The sequence below is a fragment of the Ammospiza caudacuta genome, chromosome 2, assembly GCF_027887145.1.
Source record: "Ammospiza caudacuta isolate bAmmCau1 chromosome 2, bAmmCau1.pri, whole genome shotgun sequence".
In the NCBI taxonomy this organism is placed as follows: Eukaryota; Metazoa; Chordata; class Aves; order Passeriformes; family Passerellidae; genus Ammospiza; species Ammospiza caudacuta.
In genome coordinates, this window is record NC_080594.1 from 93,750,743 (window position 1) to 93,772,395 (window position 21,653).

The 21,653-nt window shown below is 45.0% G+C and overlaps 1 protein-coding gene across 1 annotated transcript in view; it reads left to right on the forward strand.

Annotated features, from left to right (window-relative positions):
• The first annotated feature begins 627 nt into the window (after window positions 1-627).
• The window catches only part of LIMS1 (LIM zinc finger domain containing 1), a 68,310-nt gene continuing 47,284 nt past the window's right edge, over window positions 628-21,653 (forward strand). Inside the window, exon 1 of the mRNA XM_058800451.1 lies at window positions 628-734. Coding sequence (XP_058656434.1) covers window positions 691-734 — 44 coding nt within the window. The 5' untranslated portion in view covers window positions 628-690. The remainder of the gene's footprint in view (window positions 735-21,653) is intronic.

Here is a 21,653-nt window from a genome sequence, read left to right on the forward strand (position 1 = left end):
CTCTCCCGGCCGGGAGCAGTGGGATCCCATGTCCCGGCGGTGCCTGCCCTCTTTCCCGGCCGGGAGCGGTGGGATCCCATGTCCCGGCGGTGGGACCCCATGTCCCGGCGGTGCCTGCCCTCTCTCCCGGCCGGGAGCAGTGGGACCCCATGTCCCGGCGGTGCCTGCCCTCTTTCCCGGCCGGGAGCGGTGGGACCCCATGTCCCGGCGGTGCCTGCCCTCTCTCCCGGCCGGGAGCAGTGGGATCCCATGTCCCGGCGGTGCCTGCCCTCTTTCCCGGCCGGGAGCAGTGGGACCCCATTTCCCGGCGGTGCCTGCCCTCTCTCCCGGCCGGGAGCAGTGGGATCCCATGTCCCGGCGGTGCCTGCCCTCTTTCCCGGCCGGGAGCAGTGGGACCCCATGTCCCGGCGGTGCCTGCCCTCTTTCCCGGCCGGGAGCAGTGGGACCCCATGTCCCGGCGGTGCCTGCCCTCTTCCCCGGCCGGGGCAGCGCGATCCCACCTCCCGCCGGTGCCCTTCCCTCTCTCCCCGCGCGGGGGCGCAGCGGGCGGGGCGCGGCGCGGGCGGAGCGCGCCCCCTGGCGGCGGGCGGGGCCGGCGGGGCCCCCAGCGCCATTACCGCGGCCGGCGAGGCCCCGCCCGCCGCCGGTGGGGAGCGCTTGGCGGGAGCGGCGGCAGCGGCGGCCGCCGGGATGCTGGGGGTGGCGGCGGCGGCGGCGGGGATCAACTGTAACAGGTAGGAGAGGCGCAGGGGCCGCCCGCGCCGTCCCGTCCCGCCTCCCGCGGCTGGCGGCTGCCGAGGGCGGCGCTTTGTCTCGACCGGGCCGCTGTCACCGGCTGCTGCCCGGGAAAGGCGCGTTCCCGCTGCTGCCCGGGCGCCGGCGGGGTCGGGCTGAGGTCCCGCCCAGGGGACGGGGGGCCCGCAGCCGTGCAGGGTGTCCCTGCCGCTCCCTCTGTGAAGTGTGCGTTCCACGGGCAAACTTTGCCCGTCCCGGCAGCCGCAGCGAGGGGCAGTGCAGGAATTCCCTTCTCTCCGCAATCCCTCCTCGGCGTTCGGCGCTCGCTCGGAGCGCTGGGGCGGGCCCTGTGCCCTCGTTGCACGATCGGGAAAAACACCCAGACCTGCGGCTCGCACGTCCCAGCAGCGGCGTGAGCGCCTCTGATGCCCAGTGCGTTAAAAGGCGCCCTGCCCGGGTGGTGGCTCTGTTAAAAGCATCACACTAAATAACCTCGGGTGTGGATGTGGTGAGATTCGTGATGTTTTGTGCATATCACACAATTAGCGAGTAGTCTGTCTTGGGGACGGGTTAATGGGGTGGACTACGGAAAGCAAAGGCTGTTCTGCTCATTGCTCAGCGTTTCAAAGCCTCGTCCTGTGCAGTTATTTCTTGGGAAGATATGGCCCTAATTAAAGCACTTGGCAAAGTGTTGTGCTAATAGGTCAAAACCTAGAGCTGAGGGAAGGACAAAGACTGATTTTGTGACTGCCTTGGACTGCAGGTATAGGACGGCTGCTGGCACACAAACTTTAGCCTGTCTAAGGACTGCCTTATCTTTCCCGCGCCCGACTTCTCCTGCAGGCTCCTCCAGCTCTCTGCCATACCTTTGGAGAAAAACCGTGTCAGTTGCAAAGTCAGGCTGAGTTTGGGCTACACAGGTGCCATCCTGAGCGAGGTGAGCCAGCTCTGCTCCCAGGGTCAGTGCTCTGATGTCCTGGGCAGGATCTCACCAGCCTTGACCAGCTCTCGCTCCAGCTGCAGTGCAGCCACATGCTTAGAAAAACATGATAATGTGATTCAGGTGTCCATATGTACTGTGGGTGACTGTTTTTTCTTCAGATGTTCCAACAGCCACTTGCTTTTCATAGTGGGTGGTAGAATCCAGGCCAGGATTCTTTCTGCATTCCTGAAAGTGGCCAGTTGTCAGTATTTGTGCTGCCAGCGTCAGTCTGTGCTGTGTCTTTCGGCCCCACACAGGTGCTGGGGCTGAGCCGCCTCTCTGGCCAGGTAAACAGAGCAATTGCATATTTGGCATCTGTTCTGCTGAAGTTGTCAGGGAGCGGGCCAGCTGCCCTGCTGGTACACGCTTCCGAGGATATGAGCTAAGCTACACCCCTGGCACGGTGTGAGATTTTGGGACAAAGTCAGACTAGAGCCCTCGCCTGCAGAAACTTGCAGAGGTGGAGTAGCAGGGAGGTTACCTGCAGCAGCATGAGCCTGGCCAGCACTCCCTGGGAAACACTGGTGGCAGCAGAGCCATCCATGGTACAGCTGGTGGCTCAAGCATCCTTTCACAGCAGCAGGAGCAATCATGCTGCCTCCTGGCCAAGCAAATGCTCCCGTGGCTGAGAGTCAGCCTGGAGTGCTGCTGCTGCTGGTGTGCCCTACATAAAAACTGTTTGCCCAGTAAAGGCTGGACGTGGGGCCCCTTGGCTAAACTGGCTGGCTTCCTCTGTTCCTCTCACTGTTCGTTTGGGGTGAATGGGTGTATGGAGGACAAGGGGCTGTGCTGTGGTCAGGGAAGTGGAGGTGCTGTGTGCTTCACTGTCACAGAGGCTTGGCTCGAGGGAGCAGAGGGAGGTGCTGGCCTGGACAGCAGGGCTGCTCATCTGGCAGGGTGGCACAGTGTCAAGAGGCTGTGGAGTCAGCTCCTTCAGAGGGGGCTTTCTATAGACAATTCCAGTCCACTGAAATCAAAACAAAGGGATGGGGCTCTTGGAAAATGTATTTAGATTTTGTAAAATACAAGGAGGGAAAATTAAAAATGAGTGTGTTTTCTTGTTCTGATTCTTTGGATTTAGAAAACCCACTAAAAATGTGAATATTTCATTCAAACCTACTTTTTGACAAAATGTAAAGTGATCTGAAAGGCCTCCACAAGCTGAAATTCCCAAAGGGTTTTGTATCTTGACGTTTGGGTCTGATTTAGAGAGTTTAAGTGATCTGAGTTTTGGTGAAGAAAACAAAAAAGGAAACATTGATCTGAGGTCTCTCTAGATTTAGTGCACGGAAAAGCAGCAGACATCTGGTCAGCAGGTATGTGCAAAGAGATACTCTTCTTTTTAATTTTTTTTTCCCTCTCCCTTTGTTTTATGGAGGCATTTTGAACTTGAGCCACTCCTGTGGCTTTTGTTTTGCAACTAGAGGAACTTGGAGGCTGGTGCTGTCACTTGCACAGTGCTTACTGAGGCACAGCTTTCTCACTCAGAATCACGCTGGGAGACCAGACTCTGTCCTGGAAGAGAGGGATTTGGGTAAGGAGGGATGTGCAGAGGGTCGATGCTGGGTGGGCTGCTCAGCATTGCTTGGTGTGCTGCCTGGGGCTGATAGCTCCTTGTGGCAATGCCTGCTTGCTTTATAAATGTCCTCTGAGCTTTGTGGGCTGCTTTTCCAGCTGGTTGTGCTGAACTCATCTTGATGTGTTATCATTGGAATAAGTTTCATATGTGGTTCAGAGGAAAACATTGGCTTCTCCATTCAGAGCCATTATTATCTTAAGCTTTTGTAGTTTCCTAGAACAAACAGAGTTTTTCTTTGTAGCAAGAAATACAGGCCAGTATGCAGCAAAATACTGGAAAAAGCCAGGTCCTCTTTACTCCAAGCATAACTCCACTTGAAAAACTAGTACAGACTCATTGGATTTACAGTTCTTATTCCACTGTAGATTGTGAAGCTGAAAAACGGGGGCACTTCATGGTGTTACTGGCTCTGATAGGGGATTCTAAATAAGAAGCTAAATGTGGTGCTGTAGTTTAGTCTCAGTTGTAGTGTGCAGGTCTTTTTCTTAGAACTTGTTTCATACAATTACTGCAGGGGAACCATTAATGGTCTGCAATATACAGAGGGTGGTTTGCACAGTTAACAAATTCTTTTTCAAGTTGCAGTGAAATATTTATTATTGGAGCACTTAAGGCAATGTTTTCAGCTCCTGCAATTGTGGCTTCATGCTGTGTGTCAGGTTACACATCCTGATTTGTCTGTGCTTTGTTCTCCTCCAAAGCCCAGTTCAAAAGTTTTTCACTCTGTAGCATAATGCAATCTCTTATTACTTTTCAATACAGGGAAGCTTTAATTATTAGCTGTGCTAAAAGCAGCTTGATAGTCAGTGGGGAAATTACTCGTGTCAGGTTTTCCCATGATGGCAAGTGCTGATGACAAGGAAAATGAAACTGACAGTCACATTTTGATAGCCAAAGCCTCCCCTTGTCTAAGCTATGCCTGGTGAGAAGCAAGCAGCCGTGTACGTGGTCTGCTGTGCTTGTTGTGTTGGGATGTGCTACAGAGCACGTCACCCCTAACAGCCTGTGCACAAGTGCTGCTCTTGGGGCAGAAAGGGTGAAAGGCCCTCATTCAGTCTGGCAATTAGGGAAAATGTAGCAGGGGACTGTGCCCTGGGGTTAATATTTTTCTTCCAATTAGGATGCTTCTTTGCAATCATTTCAGCATTTTCCTTCCTGTGGTGTGTAAGTCTTTATGAAAATGCTGACTTCTGTTTTTTAAGCAGATAGAAGCAGGGGGGAAAAAATCAGAATACTGTAATTTCCTTGTAATTACTATGGTTTTGTGTACCATAGCAGCTCTTTATGTCAAACAGTTTGCTGAATTTGTCTCAGCATCTGGAGGCTGTCAGCAATATGCAGGATGCCAGAAGCTGATAGTGTGGCCAGTGACAAAATATGGACAAAGTGGACCTCCTCTACAGCCTGAAACCATGTTCCTCTGCCAAAATGGCATAGTCTGGAGCACCCTATAGTGCATGAAAAATAGCATTACAACATGGTTGGCACCCAGGAGGAGGTTTTATGCTCTGCATTTTTCATATTGATTGCTTTTTTTTATATGTTAAATAAGAAGTTCTTGAATTCCAGCTTGGATGTCCTTTCTTTCATCGCTTTTTGATTTATTAAAAACCTCACCAGCCACTTCTGTAGAATTCAGTGAGAAGGTGGGTCCTTAATCATGTGGATTTAGGCAAACCCTAGTCGTATTAAATAGTTTGAAGAACTGAGAACACACTGGTGGGTGTTGTCTGAGTGAAACATAAACTGGTGTGAAGAGTAGAGTTAAAACCAGGGGAGGGATATTTCTTGCATCATGGGTGGGGAATTGATGTGGATCATCTGGGGAGCTAAGGCATTGTAATGACTTTAAGGACATTTCCTGGGTGGCCAGAACAGCATGGAGTAGCTGCTGTGCTCAAAATTAAAAGGGTTTTCTGTATTAATATGTTGTTTCATTATAGTTGGGGGCACTGGGGAAGACCACAGCAAAGCAGTGCAGTAATGCCTGGAAATATTTGGGAGGCAGCGACATGGCAAACTGGCTTTAGTCCAGAGCCCACACTGACATTCAGCAGCTGTGGGATTGATGTGGGGAGAGGGAACCGCGCAGAGAATTAGTTTCAAATCCACCCTGGGAGGGAAAAAAGGGACCTTGATACTTTGCAAGGACTCTCTTATGGAGGCATGGCCATCCCCACTGGGGCTGGGTGCTGCCTGGCCAGGGCAAGGAACTGGCTGCCAGCCTCCTGCCTCGCAGAACAGAGCATCCCCGAGCCCTCCTTTGGTGTCTCCTGGCACACTGCACCTCTCATTTGGGAATGCAGAACCCTCTTGGCAGGCAGGGGAGCAGGGCGCCACCAGCACTGCTGGGGAAGGCCCCTGCGGAGTCAAGGCTGAATTGGCACAGCAGCCTCTGCTTGCAGAACCCTCTGGCTTTCCTGAGGAAATGCTTGCACATAGGCACATATTGCTGAGCTTTGCATGTGTGCTCTTCTGAACTGTGTTAGTAGCAGGACAGACTTGTGTTTCATGGCAGAGAAACGGACATGTGTGCTGTATTAAGTAACTTATTTTTGCTGGGGTCTGCTGTAAGTGGGCTGAGATTCACTTGGCAATGGCTGAATCCCAGACCCATCTCTGGCCAGTGTTATGCTTCAGGACAGATCATCTATGGGCCATGCCAGGGCAGCTGCTCTTCCCATGGGCAGTGATGGTTACAGAGATGTTTAATTAAGCATGTGCTTGTGCTACAGCCGCCTGGGGTGACCCACACATTCCTGTCCCCCAACATTTCTAGTGCCAGCACCATGGACCTGAGCCAGCTGAAAACCTGTGGTGAGGGAGATTGGTAGATACATAGATTTAAAACTGAGTTTGTCTCAGTCTGTATCAATCCTTGATCTTGTGGGTGGTAGTGATGTCCATAGGAAAGAACTTGGGAAAGGTGGCAATACCCATTTTGGCAGAGAGCAGTGTGAAAAGTGGAGTTCTGTGACAAGGTGTTGGGGATTTGAAGAAGGAGGGAGCAGTGTTTGGTGGTGGGCTGGGTCTGGGGACTGCTTGTGGCTGCCCTGGGTGCGGTGTCAGGGTTGGGACTCCATGGACTCCATGCTCTCTTGCACTGGAAGAAGGATCACCCACCTGCCTGCAGGTGTTGTGGAAGGATTGTCTGGGCAATTTTGCTTTCTGCTGTGGGAAGTACACTTGGGTTTGTTCTCTCTGCAGCTCGCTGTCCCCTCCTACTGCTCTGTCTGAAGGGAAACCACCCCAGCAGTGGTTTTGTCACAGTTCTCACTGAATTGGTTTGCGGAAATTCACCTTCAAAGGACTCAGAGGAAGGAAATCTCGTGTCCTACCCTCCTGACATGTAGTTTATGGTTAGAAAGGGTACAGAGAACAGTGACACATCTTGATGCCTGTTTAAATCTTCCTGATGTTTGTTGCTATGATGAGACTTCATGATCTGGAGATGCCCATGGGCTTTCTTCACCCATTGCTTTCAGGTCCCAGAGGAACTGGAAGCTGTTTGTACCCGCTTGTACTGTCAGAAAAAAAATGGAACAAGATCTGCTGTGAGCTCTGGCAGGCTGAGCTCTCCATGCAGACACAGAGAGCTGCTGGCTTTTTCTCAGCCCCTGTGTCCCAGGCTGGGGGAGAGGGGCTTGTTGGGAGGTGTCGATCAGCTTCACTGGAACTGAAAAAAGGACAGGCACTTCTCTAATGAGACATTTCTGTAGTACTTTAAACAACCCAGAAAACATTTTTTTTCTCCTTTCTGTGCTTCCTTTTGTGAGTCTATGCAGTTGCAAGAGAGAGGCAATATTCTGATTATATGAAAAAAGATTTGAAATGGAGCATTTTAAAGCTGCTGCTGTTAAGAAAAAGCTGACTTTTGAGTCTTTGTTCCTTCATTCACATTTTTTTTCCTTTTTGTTGGCCAATCTCAGGAAATGAGAACATTCTTTTGGCTTTCTGTGCCTGAGTCACATCTTATATATATATATCTATCTATATATAAAAATACGTTAAAACATCTGGAGATGTTTGTTTCAGAGAGGTACTTGTTTTGTATTAGAGTGTCTGAACTCTTAAGTGTTTATACACAGTTGGATGTTTCCAGAATTTCCCATACTTCTCTGGTTACAAGGACATGTATATTGCTCTCAGAAAAGCAAAGGGAAATGTGCTGATAACCTAGGGAATATACAAATAAGTAAAAGTAAAGCCTTTCAAGAAAGTGAGAATTTCCTTTTTTTCTTTCCAAAATTAAACTATCAAAGCTATTGTTTAGCTTGAGTTGCATCCAAATATGTAGTTGTTTAATGTTTGCTAAGTATGTATTTAAAAAAGAAGGGTGTGAGGAGGAAATCAGAACATATCAGTATCTTTTTCCTTATTCTTTTTTCCTTAAAGAAAGGGGGAAAGGAAGTATTTAAAAGTTTACTACACCCATCTCTGCTACTGAGTGGGCTGACACTCCCTGGGCTCTGGCAGTGCTCTGAGTGCACGGTGGGGTCTCCCTGCCTCCCTCTGTCCTCCCACCGGGGTCACACGGAGATCGTGAGACCGCTCTGAAAGGAAAAACAAAAATGCATTTAGTTTAAACCAAAGGCCAAATATTTAACTTTAGCGGGGGAGGTGGTGGGATTTAGGAGAACAAGTACAATTTCCACCCTTGGTTGTTTAATATAGCTGCACTGAAAATGATGGGAAGCTGGGATGGTGGGTGCTGCTGGTGTCCTGTGCAGGGAGGGATGCAGGGATGGCAGTGGGGTGTGAGGATTCCCCTAAGGGGCTCCATCTGCCATGACCACATAATCTCCAGGTGCTCACAGCAGCTTCTCCTCCCACAGCTTCCACTGAAATGCCCTTGAGTTTATGGCTTGGATACAAAACGGCTCACTGATCAAATATTTTGATTGCATCCCGGCCTTCCTATTAGTTTCTTTGATCTTTTCTTATTAATGGATTATAGCAGACTTTCAAAGGTCTTGTTTGTTGAAATAGTTGTATAAATATGATCCTCAGGGTAGGTGTTGCTTAGGAAAGTGCTTATCTCCCAGAAAAAAATCTACCTCCTTTTGCCCTATTAGTGGGCTCATTTGCTATTGTGCATCAAAGTGTGATTTCTGTAATCATATCCGAAAATGAATTGTATCAAACAATTAACAATAAACTACTATTCTAAGGCCAGTAGGTCTTATTCTTTTTGCTGATTCCCTGCTCATTCTAACACTGAAGAACTGTTTCAGGTTCACATTAAAAAAAAAATAAATACAAGAAACTCACAGAGGCAGGACAGTCTGGGGTGGGGTGGAACTAAAGGGTTCGCAGCCCTGGGATGAATCCCCCTGTGCTGAATTCTCTCACAGTTAAAACTTCTCTCTTTTCAAAGTGAGAAGGCTCCCTTCTCCATGGGCATCCTGGTCAAGCGATGCCCCTTCTGAAATGGTTCATACAGCCTCCCTTAATGCCATGCTGGAAGCTAGATGTCTTCAGGCACTGGCACAGGGCAGTCTGGTCACCATATGGGGTTTAGCTTTGGGTGGTGGAGAGATGAGTTGTGCCACAGCTTTGCAGTGAGATGAAGTGAGGGAGGAGGGCTGGGATATTGCTGGTGGCTACTCATGGTGTAAGCCTGAAGGTCAAAATTTCCAAACTTTGTCTAAGACTGAAAGCCACATTTTCCTTATTGTCACATGCAGGATGGGAATTATCGAACTTCACTCCAGCAGGACCTGGAGAGGATCTGAGGGTTTCCAAAGGTGGTGGGGTGTTCCATTTGTCAGGATTCTCAAGGAAAGGTGGGATTCTCCTTGGTGTCAGCTCATACCCGAGGCAAATCTCACCCTGCAGCTGCTGCTCTTCAGACCCATCCTGTCGAGGTGAAGATGTCCCTGCCCAAGGCAGACCTGTCTTCCAAACCATTCTCTTATCCCCTCCACAACTTGCATTAAAATCTGCTGCTGGACCAGGCCTTCATTTTGAAAAGTACAGGGCAAATGAAGCATTGTTTCCAGTGTCATGTATTAATGAAGCTGCTTCATTTTGATGTGCGTGAAGCTCTCTGTGCTTGTGATTGCTGATGCGCTGCAAGGGGGAAATAATTTGGACTTCTTGTGTCAAATTGCATCTGAGTCACAAATGTGAAAATCAATATTTTTATCATTACCATGCAGAGGTGGGCAAACAGTACAGTTAAGAGGATCCTTGACATTACCCTTGGGAGAATTACTAGCGGATGATAAAATGGCAAAGGATCCAGGAACAGTAATATTGCATTACTGCTCAGGTTTCATGAGAAATCTTTCTGCTCACCTTGGGCTATTTACTAATTTATGAATAGCTTTGTCAGCTTGTACTTGAAAGAGACATTGAAGAAGTTTAATGTCATTGTGTGATACTGGTGTCTTTTCAGGGTGGTTTCAGGCAGGACAGATTCCCAAGGAAGGCAGGATTACATAATGAGTATTTTGTGTCATCTGAGATAAAAGTGGTCTAATAAGTTTTACCTGATGGATTTTGGTAATGTTTAGCTGTGTAGCGGCTTGATTTCAAGAATGGATTTTCTGCTAAGTCCAATAGCACACAGTTAAAAACATGCAGCAGTGTTATGTCCATACATGTGCAAAAACAAGCACCAGAGTTCAGGGATGGGATATGGGGTGGGATGGGGCAGATGCTGGGATCTCAGTCGCTCTGTGCCCAGCAGAGCAGCTGTAGCCATCCCAGCCATCACTAGGGTGGCTGAGGTGGTGTAATGTGGCCTGGGAGGTTTTCTGTGGGAAGAAGGGCTCTGTTCTCCCAGAGGAGGAACTGCACCACTGAAAGCTGTCTTCTAGTGTCCAACCTGTGTAGGCAAGAAGGGTGTTGATGGTACAAATGTCAAGCAGAGGATTTTTCTCTTATATATGGAGTGATGTTCCTTCCTTGGTTTGCATTGCCAGGTATTTGCCAGGCTGGTTGTCCCTGCCACAGAGGGAGGGGAATATAGTGAAAAGCTGCTGAGTCCAGATTTTTTAACCTGTCATTAATCCTTTGTCATGAAAGCAAATGCAAAATGAGCAGAGCCTCAGTTCCAAGTCAAAAGGTTTTTTAAACTTGGAAAAAATCATAGAACAGGTCTGTGTTCGTGGTTTAAATAGTAACGTTCTTGGAGTTGATCTTGGAGATGCAAGGAAGGCAGGGTCTACCTGAATTAATTGTGAAGAAATCCATAGTTAAAAAAATGCTTTTTTTAATAACACAGAGGTCTTGTGGTATCAAGTTCATGTTGATTTAAAGTTTAATAAGGCAAAAACATCGGTGCTGTCAGTTTCATCTTTTAGTGCTGAATTGGTGGTCAAGTGGAGGTGTTGCAAGGGCATTAACAGAATTTCATTAACTGAAAATTTTTTGCTGTGCTATTTTCCTAATGGTATTAAGAGAAGTCAGGGAGGACAAGGAGATCATATTTGTTTCATGTATTCTTATCTTAAATTGAACAATAAAAATGTTTAGAAAGGACATTTGCTTTTCAGAAATTAATAGACAGTGAAATGTATTTAAGTAAAAATAGTCAATTTATTTAGTCTGAAGACAATACAGTCCTCTTGCTCATGCAGAGCCCTTAAGTTAAATTCCTATGTTAGCTCAGGTCAAGTTATGAGTTTAAATTTTAATTTCCTTGAAGCCAAGAACTCAAGTGCAAAACACATGTCCTCAGTTAGCAGGACCTGGGTTCACCCTCACAGTTAGTGGCTTATGTGAGGGTTGAGTGCATGTGTGTTCTGTATTCTCTTTATAAGCTTTTTTTGTAACATACATCTATCTGGCACATAAAATATTTAAACCAACAACACAGGTAAGAAGAGTAGCAGGAGAAAATACAGATTTTTTTTTTAAGTGATTCTGTCATAAATTTTACCTTAACTATGTTCATTGTGTACAAGCAGGTGTTGCAATAGGGTGTTGTTTCCAAATTACTATTAGCAGTTGCCTGGTCAGGCATATAAACAAATACAGAGTGTCACTTCTGAAGTCTTTCTTTCCAAAGGCAAGAAATGCACCATCAGGAATTAAGATTTTAAAACCTTGGCAGATGATGGTGTGGCACCAAAAACACTTTGGCAAGGGGTGCTTTGGTGCCTGTCACCTCCACAAATGGTGTTTTGACATTTTTGTCCTGGATGCTGGGAAGTTGCAGCTGGCCCTCGATAGGATGCTGCGTACCGGAGCTGATGGTGTGGCGTGGCACAGCTCAGCCAGGGAGGAGTCCCAAATGGTTGCTCAATGGGTGGTAAAGGTTACTGACTTGCCTGCCATGTCCATCCTCATGGGCTTCCTGTGCCAGCATGCAAAGTTTGCTCCATGTAAGTAACAAAGGACTTGAGGAAAGCAAGTAGCAGCATCGGGAAGCATCCAAACACAAGGCAGTAGTTGGCAGCCTGCATAGTAACATGGGTGTGGGAGCATTCCTGGCCAACTATCTTTTCTCAGCACCAGAAAAGTCTTTTTTCTTATGTATCTTATAATTTTTTATTGCCCTATATTACCTTATGTTGCCCTGGTTTTTTGAGATTTTCTAAGCCTTCTGATGTTGACATTCTTGTAGTGAACTTTCTCACACACTTTCTGTAAATAACTCATTGTTTTTCATTCCTTTATGGAGGAGGAGAGAGTTGATGGACTGTTGGTTTAACCTGTGTCATTGCAGAGGTGTTACTGTCACCTTCCAATCCACTGTCACTTTTGTAAAACTATAAATATTGGAGTCAGAGAATAAAACTTCCCTTTTTTCCTTCACCTTGAGAGAGGTGGTGTGCTTGTGTTCTTTCGTGTCCGTCAGCGACAACCTTATACCTACACTATCTTATATTTTTATTACCTTATACCTACATACTATAATGTTTGATTTCCTAATAGCTCAGCTGTATCCTGTTTCTTTGCTTCTGTAAATAACACATTTGCTGTGCTAAAAAATGTGTGCTTTTAGAGAGGACACACATCTTCAGTGCTTCATCAACCCACACTGCAGCAGTGGCTTTCTCTTCATCACAGAGGCATACTGCTGTGCTGTGAACCAGTTGCACTCATAACTTATGTGCAGGGGGAGAAGAGAGGAAACTGCTGAAGTCACAGATTGTTGGCTTATTCAGTAGTTATGAAGAGCCAAGCTGAGCTCAGTTCTAGCTAGCTGGCCAGGGTGCTACTGCTTGCTTCACTAGAGCTCTGCATAGTTACTGCCTGCATGACCCCTTACAATCCAGTTCCTTTCAAATCTGCAGGGGTCTGTTATTAACTGCAACAGAAATAGATTAATGAAGCTTTGTAACAATTCCTCAAGACTGTATGCATATAAATGGAGAATTCTATACCAGTTTGATTACCTTCAGCACATAGTTAGGGATGAAGAAATGACTGTATGTGTGACCTCTCACTGTTGAATGTTTCTGATAACGTGCAAATTCTAGAGGTTAGAGTGTTAAACTAATACAGTTAGACAGCAAGTCTTAACCAGTTTTCCTCAAAGCCATTTGAAATTCCACTGCCCTGTTTATTGGAGCTTGATTTAGTCTTAAGGGTCCATAAGTTGAACATCAATGGCCAAATAAGACAAAGTACCTGCTAATTCTTGGAAACTGGTTCTGTCAGCTTTGAAACCTTGCTGCTTTGTCTGAGGTATAGTGACAAAACCATCACTGCTCTGAATTCGCTCTGTATTGATGGTGCAGTAAGGTCAGCCTTGTAAGAGGAGGATATCTTCCTAATCTCTGACTTCTCATATTTAAAGAAGAGCAGCTGGTTATTACACAGATGGGTCCAGCATCTTATGTGACACCACCGTGCCTGGCCAGTGTCACATCCCTGTGCCTACGGATAAATGTCTTCAGCTGAAGTTGTCATACGCTGGATTTGATACCTATTTTGTATACTTTATACTTGTTTTTATAAATACTAACTAAGGCTGTTTCAGCTTTTTTAAATACAAATGACCTGAATTTAATTTAAAAATTATCATTGTAACATATATATATATAAACGATGTAGTTTTACTTACAGCATTTTTCAACAGATCTCTGTGATGCCTTTTTTCCACTGCAGTTGGGTTTGCATGGTTTGGCAACTGGCCATGCAAATGTAAATGTGTGAAAGAAAGCAAAAATTCACCAAGCAGAGCGAGCCACTGTCACCACAGGTCTGCTTGCTCACAGGGTCAGAGCCCAGATGAATTTGGTTTCTGTCTTATGCAGTGGAGTGTTACAAAGTTGTGTATTAACCCAGTGTACTGCTAACTGGTATCATTTAATTTACATTTTTAGCCCAGTAGTCACTTGGTAGTGGCCTGCATGTTGTTCTTTGGTGCACACAACGTGGTTATGGATGGGGAAGCAAGGAGGAGGTTCCTGTTCACTGGGGCTTTTGTGTCCTCAGTCACACTCCTCTGAGGTGTGAATTTTACAGCGAGTTGTGTTCATGAAAGGGAGCTGAGCTCTGGGTTGGCAGTGGAGTTGCAAGTGGGTAGGGGTTGGAGTGGGGTTGGTGGCCATGGAACTGTGGACTGTGGGACACCTGGTGACCTGCCTGAGAGCCAGGCTCTGCTGAGGTGAGGTCAGGGCATCTCTTGGTCCACTCCCATGGTGTGGTGGTGTTCTGCACTAGTTAAATTTTGACAAAGTGAGAACACCATTCAAGAAAGAGAGAGCAGGGGAGAAGTGCTGTGCCTTGTAACAGTGGTTAGTGAATGATACATGTGAATAAAAGAGCAGCAGGGAAGTTGACATTTATGCACCAGCTTGTTAGGAGGATTTTAATAACTTATGATGCATCCCACGAGCTCTGAATCACCTGCAGGCAGTTCAGTACTGAAGAGGTTAAAAAAGGAAAGTGAATATAACACAGTGTCTAAGTCACTGTGGTTTCTAAGGTGTTTTCTGAGAATTTATACTGCTTGCTCAATGTTTCTTGCCTTAGTTGGCATTGTGCAAGTGTTTTTCAGTGACATTAAGAATAGCACATTGGGGTTTAATGGTAAAACAGTATTTCTGTTAATTTAGTATCACCCCCTTCTTCCCTATGAACTAGATTTGATTTTGGACAACTCTAATGATTTATCCATGAAGTTGCTGAAATAATAGTCTGTGTGAGTGTTGTTTTTTGGTTTTTTTTTTTTGCATTTCTAATTAATTTATGCTGGTGATTTCTGCTGAGTGCTGAGCGCCTGGTTGGATTGCTCAGAGCTGCCTTTTATTATCTCCTTTATAAACACTTGTGGAAAAGCCAATTTCTGAAGAGGATAGTTGCAGGGCAATGTTAGAGCAGATTTGCTGCCCTTGCAGTAGCAAGTAAATGTGATATTAGACAGATGATTGGACTACTTTTGCTTTCACACCGCAGCATTCCCATTGTAGCATCCCAAAAGTCAAGGGGGTGGGAGAGGATAGGGAGTGCTTTAAGTGCAGTGATTGCTAAAAGCCGTTAAAAAGAGAAGAATAACTCTGCTACAATGGGATTTTTAGAAGGGGCTAGCATTTTTAGATATGTTTTATTCCATTTAACAGTACTGGCAGATTTCATTTGGGCTATAAAGAACTCTGGTTCCTATCCCACTTTCTGAAAGATAAAAATCTTGGTAGTTTTCAGGAAGCCTGATACAGTGAAGTGCAGCTTAGGATTGGGCTTACACTTCTGTAGGATGGCACTTGGTGGGACAGCCATGCTCAGACACAGGCACAAATGATGTCTGTGTTTAACTGGGCAGAGCACTCAGCACAGAATTTATGCCAGCTGTTGGAAGAGCAAAGGTAACTTCATGGTGGTATGTTTTACAGCAGGACAGGTTACCTGCCACAATTGTTTTTTAAAACATCTCGTCAGGGTAAGAAAGTTTCTGTGGACTGGTACTCAGCATCATCCTGCTGCAGCTGTGAAACAGGCTCTCTTTAAACTGTCTCTGAACTTTGATTTCAAGGAGATGGCAACTTGCTGAAGGTCAGAGAGCAAGCCAGGAATGGTATACAGATTTTGTTGTTGTTTGTTTGTTTGTTTGGGAGAAAGAAAGCTTAAAAACAAACACACACAACCAGCAAACAAAACAAAACAAAGGAAGCCTTTGCTTTCCCAAACGTTTTGCTCTTAAGAGCATCAGCAATGAGGTACTCTTGAACTGGCATTTCATCTCCTACCTTAGAGGGTAAAACAGCCCCTTTTGTTCCTTAGTATCTGGTTTATGAATCTTTTGTTTTTATACTCTCACTTCCAGCTTGATTGGACTGATTGTTCTGTATTTAGGAAGATTCCTTTGAGCAGTCAAAGCATACATTAATGATTGGCTTGAAGATAAAGCAGCCTCCTCCCTGGGTAGAGGGTAATGCTCTGAGCCCAGAAGCAGGGAGTTGTCCTCCAGCTCCTGTCTGGAAGGTGATGGCAGCACAGCACAGTCCCCTCAGTAGCATTCATCCCTCCCTTTGGGTAGGTATGGGCCATTGGCAGGGTTAGCCTATCTTAATTCCTTAAAATTTAATAAAACCATGCATTTCTATTGTACTTTATCCACATACAAATAACATTTTATTAAGATTTCCCTAGCTGAAAGGAATTCAGTGAGAAATCCTGTGGCTGTTCTGACAACAAGAAAACTTTATCTTCATTTCTCTTTCTTCTTTTTTGCCTCTTCCACTATATAATTGCTGTTCCATGGTTCCTGGCACTGGTGATTAAAACTGAGGGCTGATTTAAATTTTAAATTTACATTTAATAGCTTTTGACATTTATAGGTTGCAAGTCACGGACACAGGAGAAACAAAATTTAAAGGAATTTCGGACCACTTCGAGCTTTTTTTTTTGAGAAAATCTGATTTAATTTCAAGTCTGAGGTACAGAATAGTTCAGGATTATTTAAATCTGGGTAATTAAAAAGCTGTTTTTCTGTAATGAACCCAGGAAGAGAAGCCTGGGTTACAAGTCCTATTTTGGGAACACTGAGCATCTGAAGCTGTTCTCATTCATGTCAGCAGAAGTTCAGAAACATTTCTCCAACCATTTTTTTGAAGGTGCTCCCCTGAGTCTCACTTTCATTTCACATATTGTATTTCATATAATACTGGTGTGTGTCATCTTCTCTGGCTTTATTACTGTCTTGAATTAATTTACTGGAATTCCTGTGCTTTCCTCTAAGCATCTACTCTTAACCACTAATAAATCTGGAACATATTCAGACTTGGTGGGACGTTGGATTTTACAGGATGAAACTTCGTTGTTTCCCTTTATAGGCTGTGGCTTCCAGAATACCAATTATGGTAATTGCCTTCCCCTCCCTCCCGCCGTCCATCATCTGCAGTCCTCTCTTACTGCATCAGCTTTTTCTACCCAAACTGTCTCTGCCTGTTGCTGCCTTTGTCTCCACTTCCTGCTGTGGGAAGAAGATTCCCTGCAAATCCCATCTGAACTGCTTCATCTGCAATGACTGCAAGAAGTTTTAAGTGACTTGAAATGGCACAGAAGAACAGCCAGAGGCCAAGTCTGAAAGATAAGATTTGAAATTAGAATACATGCCTGACATCACATATTTTACTGAATTCTTGTTTTCACCCTTTTTTTTTTTTTTTGGGTTTTCTCTTTTTGTCTCATTTTAAGTAGTTAGCATGGGTAATGTCTTCACATTTTTGTAACTGCCCCCCCTCCTTCTTTAAAGCTCAAAAATCAGTAATAAATGTGTCCCATAAATCCCAGAATCATGGAATTCTTAAGGTTGGAACGGGATCTCTGGAGATCATTTTGTCCAACCCCCCCTACCAAGGCAGGGTCAGCAAGAGCAGTGACACAGGAATGTGCCCAGGTGGGTTTTGAATGTCTCCTGAGAGGGAGATCCCACAGCCTCCTTGGGCAGCCTGTTCCAGTGCTCTGCCACCCTGAGTGTAAAGAGATTCTTCCTCATGTCGAGGTGGGAATTCTTGTGTTTTAAATCTCTAGCTGTTGCAGGCACCAGCATTAGCTGGTGGGTTTCTTTGGCCCCAGTCTGGCCCACTGTGTCTTCCTGGGCTGCATGTTCACAGTCATGGAGGAACTAAAAATGACAGAAAACTTCTGCTTTGCTCCTGGTTGTCCCTGCTCGCATTTCACAGCATGGCAGGGATGGGGTTGTCTCTGGCGTGGGGCAGGGAGCAGGGCACACGGGAGATGCTGTGGGGATCTGAGGAGCTGGACTCCTATGGCTGATCTCCTGGCTGCTCACTGTGGTTGTCTTTGGCTGTTTTGTTTTCTTTTGTTTTTAATTAAAACTTCCTCTACATATCCCCCTCCCCCCCGAGTCTGAAGGAACCCAGATTGTTTTTCCATATGTGCATTCAGATGAAAATGCTTTTCTTCCTCTTTTTCTTTCTGTCAAAAGAACTGTTGGATTTTTTTGGAGTAAAGATTTTTTTCCCCTCAGGCTTATTCTTTATGTTGGACCAATGCCTCATTTTTCAGTAGCAGATCAGAGCTACCAAAAAAGGAGTTTGATAGACAAGCAAACTTCTTAAAATTTAATTTGGTACTTTCTTGATACACCAACATTAGTAATTGTTTGTTACTGGCCTTACCATTATCTAAAAGTGGTAGTAAAATAAAGATGGTTTAAGCTGGCATTTTTTGCTGTCCTGAATGAATTCTGTTATGGGCTGTGTTCAGAATAGCTTGGCATCCTTGCAGATCTGTAGTACTTAGAAAGCAGAAAAGTCAATTTTGCAAGTAACTTCTTTCTTTTCAAATATCTAGTGCACAGCATTCACTTCTACTTTTTGTCAGACACAACATCTGGGGATTTCCATTTCTTCTGTTAAGTATATGCTCAAATTAGGGTGGTGAGGGTTATTCTGAAAGATGTGCATCAGGCTTTTTTGAGCTCTATGGCAGCACTATTTTCAAATAATTTCATAAGTTTTGAGTGCCTGTGGAAGTTCCTGGTTAAAGCAATGTCTGTATAGTACTTATATTTTCCTTATCTATTGCTATCATTGATATTAGCATGTAACTTACCATAAGGGAATTAATTAAGGGAAAAAATAAACATATAATTGTAATACTGGTTCTGTTACTGCTCTTGTTCTTCTAAGCTTGCTGTATTTTCCACACAAATAAAAATGACCTTTACCTTACCACACACCTGATGTTGTTTATCTTTTTACTTATTTATATGCTGAGTATTTGATGTGCTTCATTACTTGATGACTTGCTATTTTTATAGCAGTTAGAAATAAATAGAAATTGAAATGGGAATGTCAGAGTGCCAAAAACCTGCTGCAGGTTAGTACTGACTTCAGACCTGGTTTTTTTTCTGGTTGTTAAGGGTAACCCATGAGAGTAATTATTTATCTGAATATGATTGTTTATATGCTTAACACATATGTGACCCATATTTAGATTGCCTTTAGAATCTCTGTGAATGCTCCTTCCTTGCATTCTTTCATGAAGGGTGTGTGTCCACAGAGGCTTTGAAAATTACTTTTAAGGGAAAACAGTTCTTGAGAAATGGCACACACTCTTGCTTGCAAGAAGCCTTGTGCTGTTTTTCTTTTGGTTATGTTTCCTTTTGTTTTCTTTTTCCTTCCTGAGACTGATGCTACCTGAAAGTTGCCCTGGAGTATCTGATGGTGGTACTGGCATAAGAGCCTGTGTGATGGGCCAATAGCAGTGAGCAGATGATAGTTGCTGAGACCAGCTCTAACCCCTGCAGTCTGTTTGTCTGATGTTGGAACTGTATGCACATAATTTATAAATAAATAAAGGTACCTGTACTGGGGATACGAGCTATTTTTTTTTTTTCTGATAGAAGTACACAATCAAAATAATTTGGAGACCATAGCTCTAGCAGACTGAAAATAAGTTTTCTTTTTTTCCCCTTATTTGCCACCAGATTATGGCCCTGCTAAATTCAGCCCTCTGCAAATACAGCCTCCTCCCAGCTTTCAGACACTGATGAGATGAATCCCCCACGTAATTTGGCAGAATACATCACCACCTCCCCAAGAGAAGACATAAATTAAGGGGTCTGACTGAAAGGGAAGCCTGTTTGCAGCCTGCCTCACCAGTGCAGTTAATTGAAATGCATCCACGTGATCCCTTCCCTTTGATTTGAATGGGAGCTGGCTGGTTTCCCAGTGCAGGCAAAAGAGCTGTTTTCTTCTCCTGAAGTGAAATGCCTCTTTTTGATGCCCCATTTACCAAGGACAGTTAAGTGAAGTAAAGGAGAAGGGGCACAGGCAGCCTGTGGGGTGACTGAGGCCAAGGGCAGCAAGTGTGGTGCCATAATTGTCAGGGCTGGCAGGGTGCAGCAAATGTGCAGATGAGGTGATCAGAGCGGTGTTCCCACTGATCCACCCCACTGTGCCTCCGGGCCTGGATTCCTTCCGTCCTGCCACTCCTTTTCTCTTAGAGAAATGCTTCCCTGCCCTTGCCAAAAATGAAAACACAGGCGCCTGCCAAGGTGCTTTGGAGAATGGCCTCTGGTGGACTGCAGGAGCATGATCTTGCTCCCCATGACAGATGAACAATCTTCAGGTGAATCTTCAGTATCACCCTGTGAATGTGAATTCATCCTAATGGCCACCACAGGAGCACCCAAGTTGGCCACTGGTGGGAGGGAAGCGATTCCCTCTCTTCAGACTGCCTAGTGTAAAAAACTCAGGAAAAGGAGTGGGACAGACAGACAGATGGACATCCCCTGTCTTGCTGTGTCCCCAGACAGCACTTTCATATCTGGCTCTTAAATGCCAGAGACCCTCAGCCCAGCCAGCAAACAGGCTGCAAACCCAAAGCTGAGATGGCATTCTGCTGCTAGTGAGGGTTTTGCTTGAGAGCCTTGAAATGCTTCCCTTTTGTTCAAGTTAAACTGCTCCATTTATTTTCATTTTTAACTAAGCATCCTTTCTGCTAGAGTGTCTCTCCAGACTTCATGTGATCTGAGGCATGGATGCAAGTCCAGAGCAGGATTTGGTCCCCTGTGCTGCACCATCTCCTGCTCCCGACTCTTTGATAAATGGTGTTGCCTCTGCCCCAGCTCCAGAGCTGCCAGCTGAGTTCAACACCACCTTGTCTTACAGGAGTGCTTGAGGATAAATAGTGTAAGGACCCTGAGATGTTTAAACACTACAGAGTCAGGCCTGTACATAGCAGAGGGAAGTAGGCAATGGAGGACTTATAGGTAAAGCAGTTAGTCATCTGGGGAATGGCAGACTGCCTTGACACCCCCTTCTCCTTCCTAAAAAAAGCAAAATCAGGTAAAGCTGCAAGAGGAATACAGTTCTGAAATTAACAGAATGTCTAATATTCCATGGGTGGAATTGCAAGCAAAAGAGGTGTTGATGTTAAAAAAATTATTTATAATTTATTATATTTATTTTATTTATTTATTTATTATATTTATTATATTTATTTATAATTTATTATTTATTCAGTACTAAGCAGTAGGGTGATTGAATGTGATTTATAATAAAAGTATTCTTGTTTCCCCTTTATGATTGGTTTTGTTACAGCAAGCAGAATGGAGTAGTACCTTACTTTATCTTGCAGATAAGACTTCTCTGCTTTGCTGTAAAGTGCCCCTATTTTTTAGGGAAAAAAAAAAAGATTCTGGTGTCAGCTTGGAAGGTTATTGCATAGCTACTGTGACATAAAGCAGAATTTATAGTAAGAGCTTTAAAATATGTACAATATGTGCATTGACTTCCTACAAACTGGCATTCTTCACAGTTCCTGGTAGAAGTTACGCCCAAGCTTATGTTTGTATGGTCAAAACCAAGATGTTTATGGTGAATAATTACAGATCAGTTGTTTTGGTTTTATCTTCTGAATGATATCTTTTTGCTCTTTACAACAGGGAGCACACACTTGTGCCTCTGTGTTGCTGCACATTTCTGCTGTGCTGCTGGAAAAGCACCCATATGGAAAGTCCCTGGATGAGCCATTTGTGAGGGAAGAGGAGAGTGCTGGGGAAGGAGGGGAGGGTGTGCAGGGACTGGCAATCCCTCTGGGTGACAGAAGGGGAACTGGATGATAAACAAGGGTGATTTCTGGAGATCCATGACCTCACTACTCTTGACCTGAAGGGGTGGAGTAGTTCTTGAGGTTTACTGCAGTGATACACAAGACAGACATGTGGACTAGGAAGGGCTGTCTGAATAAAAATACTTCAGGCTTTTATGACTTCAGAAATAAATGCTGCATACATTTCTAGTTGCTTATAGCATTCTTCTGTAATAAAAAACTTGAAGGCAGTTTCATGTTGGAACACAAATTTCTTCAAACTGGGATCCAGCTAATTATGCAATGGAAGTCCAATAATCCAAACACGTATTCATAGGTGGGGTTTTTGAGCTGGAGAGCCTGCAGACTCTTTCTGAGTCTATAAAGTACTTT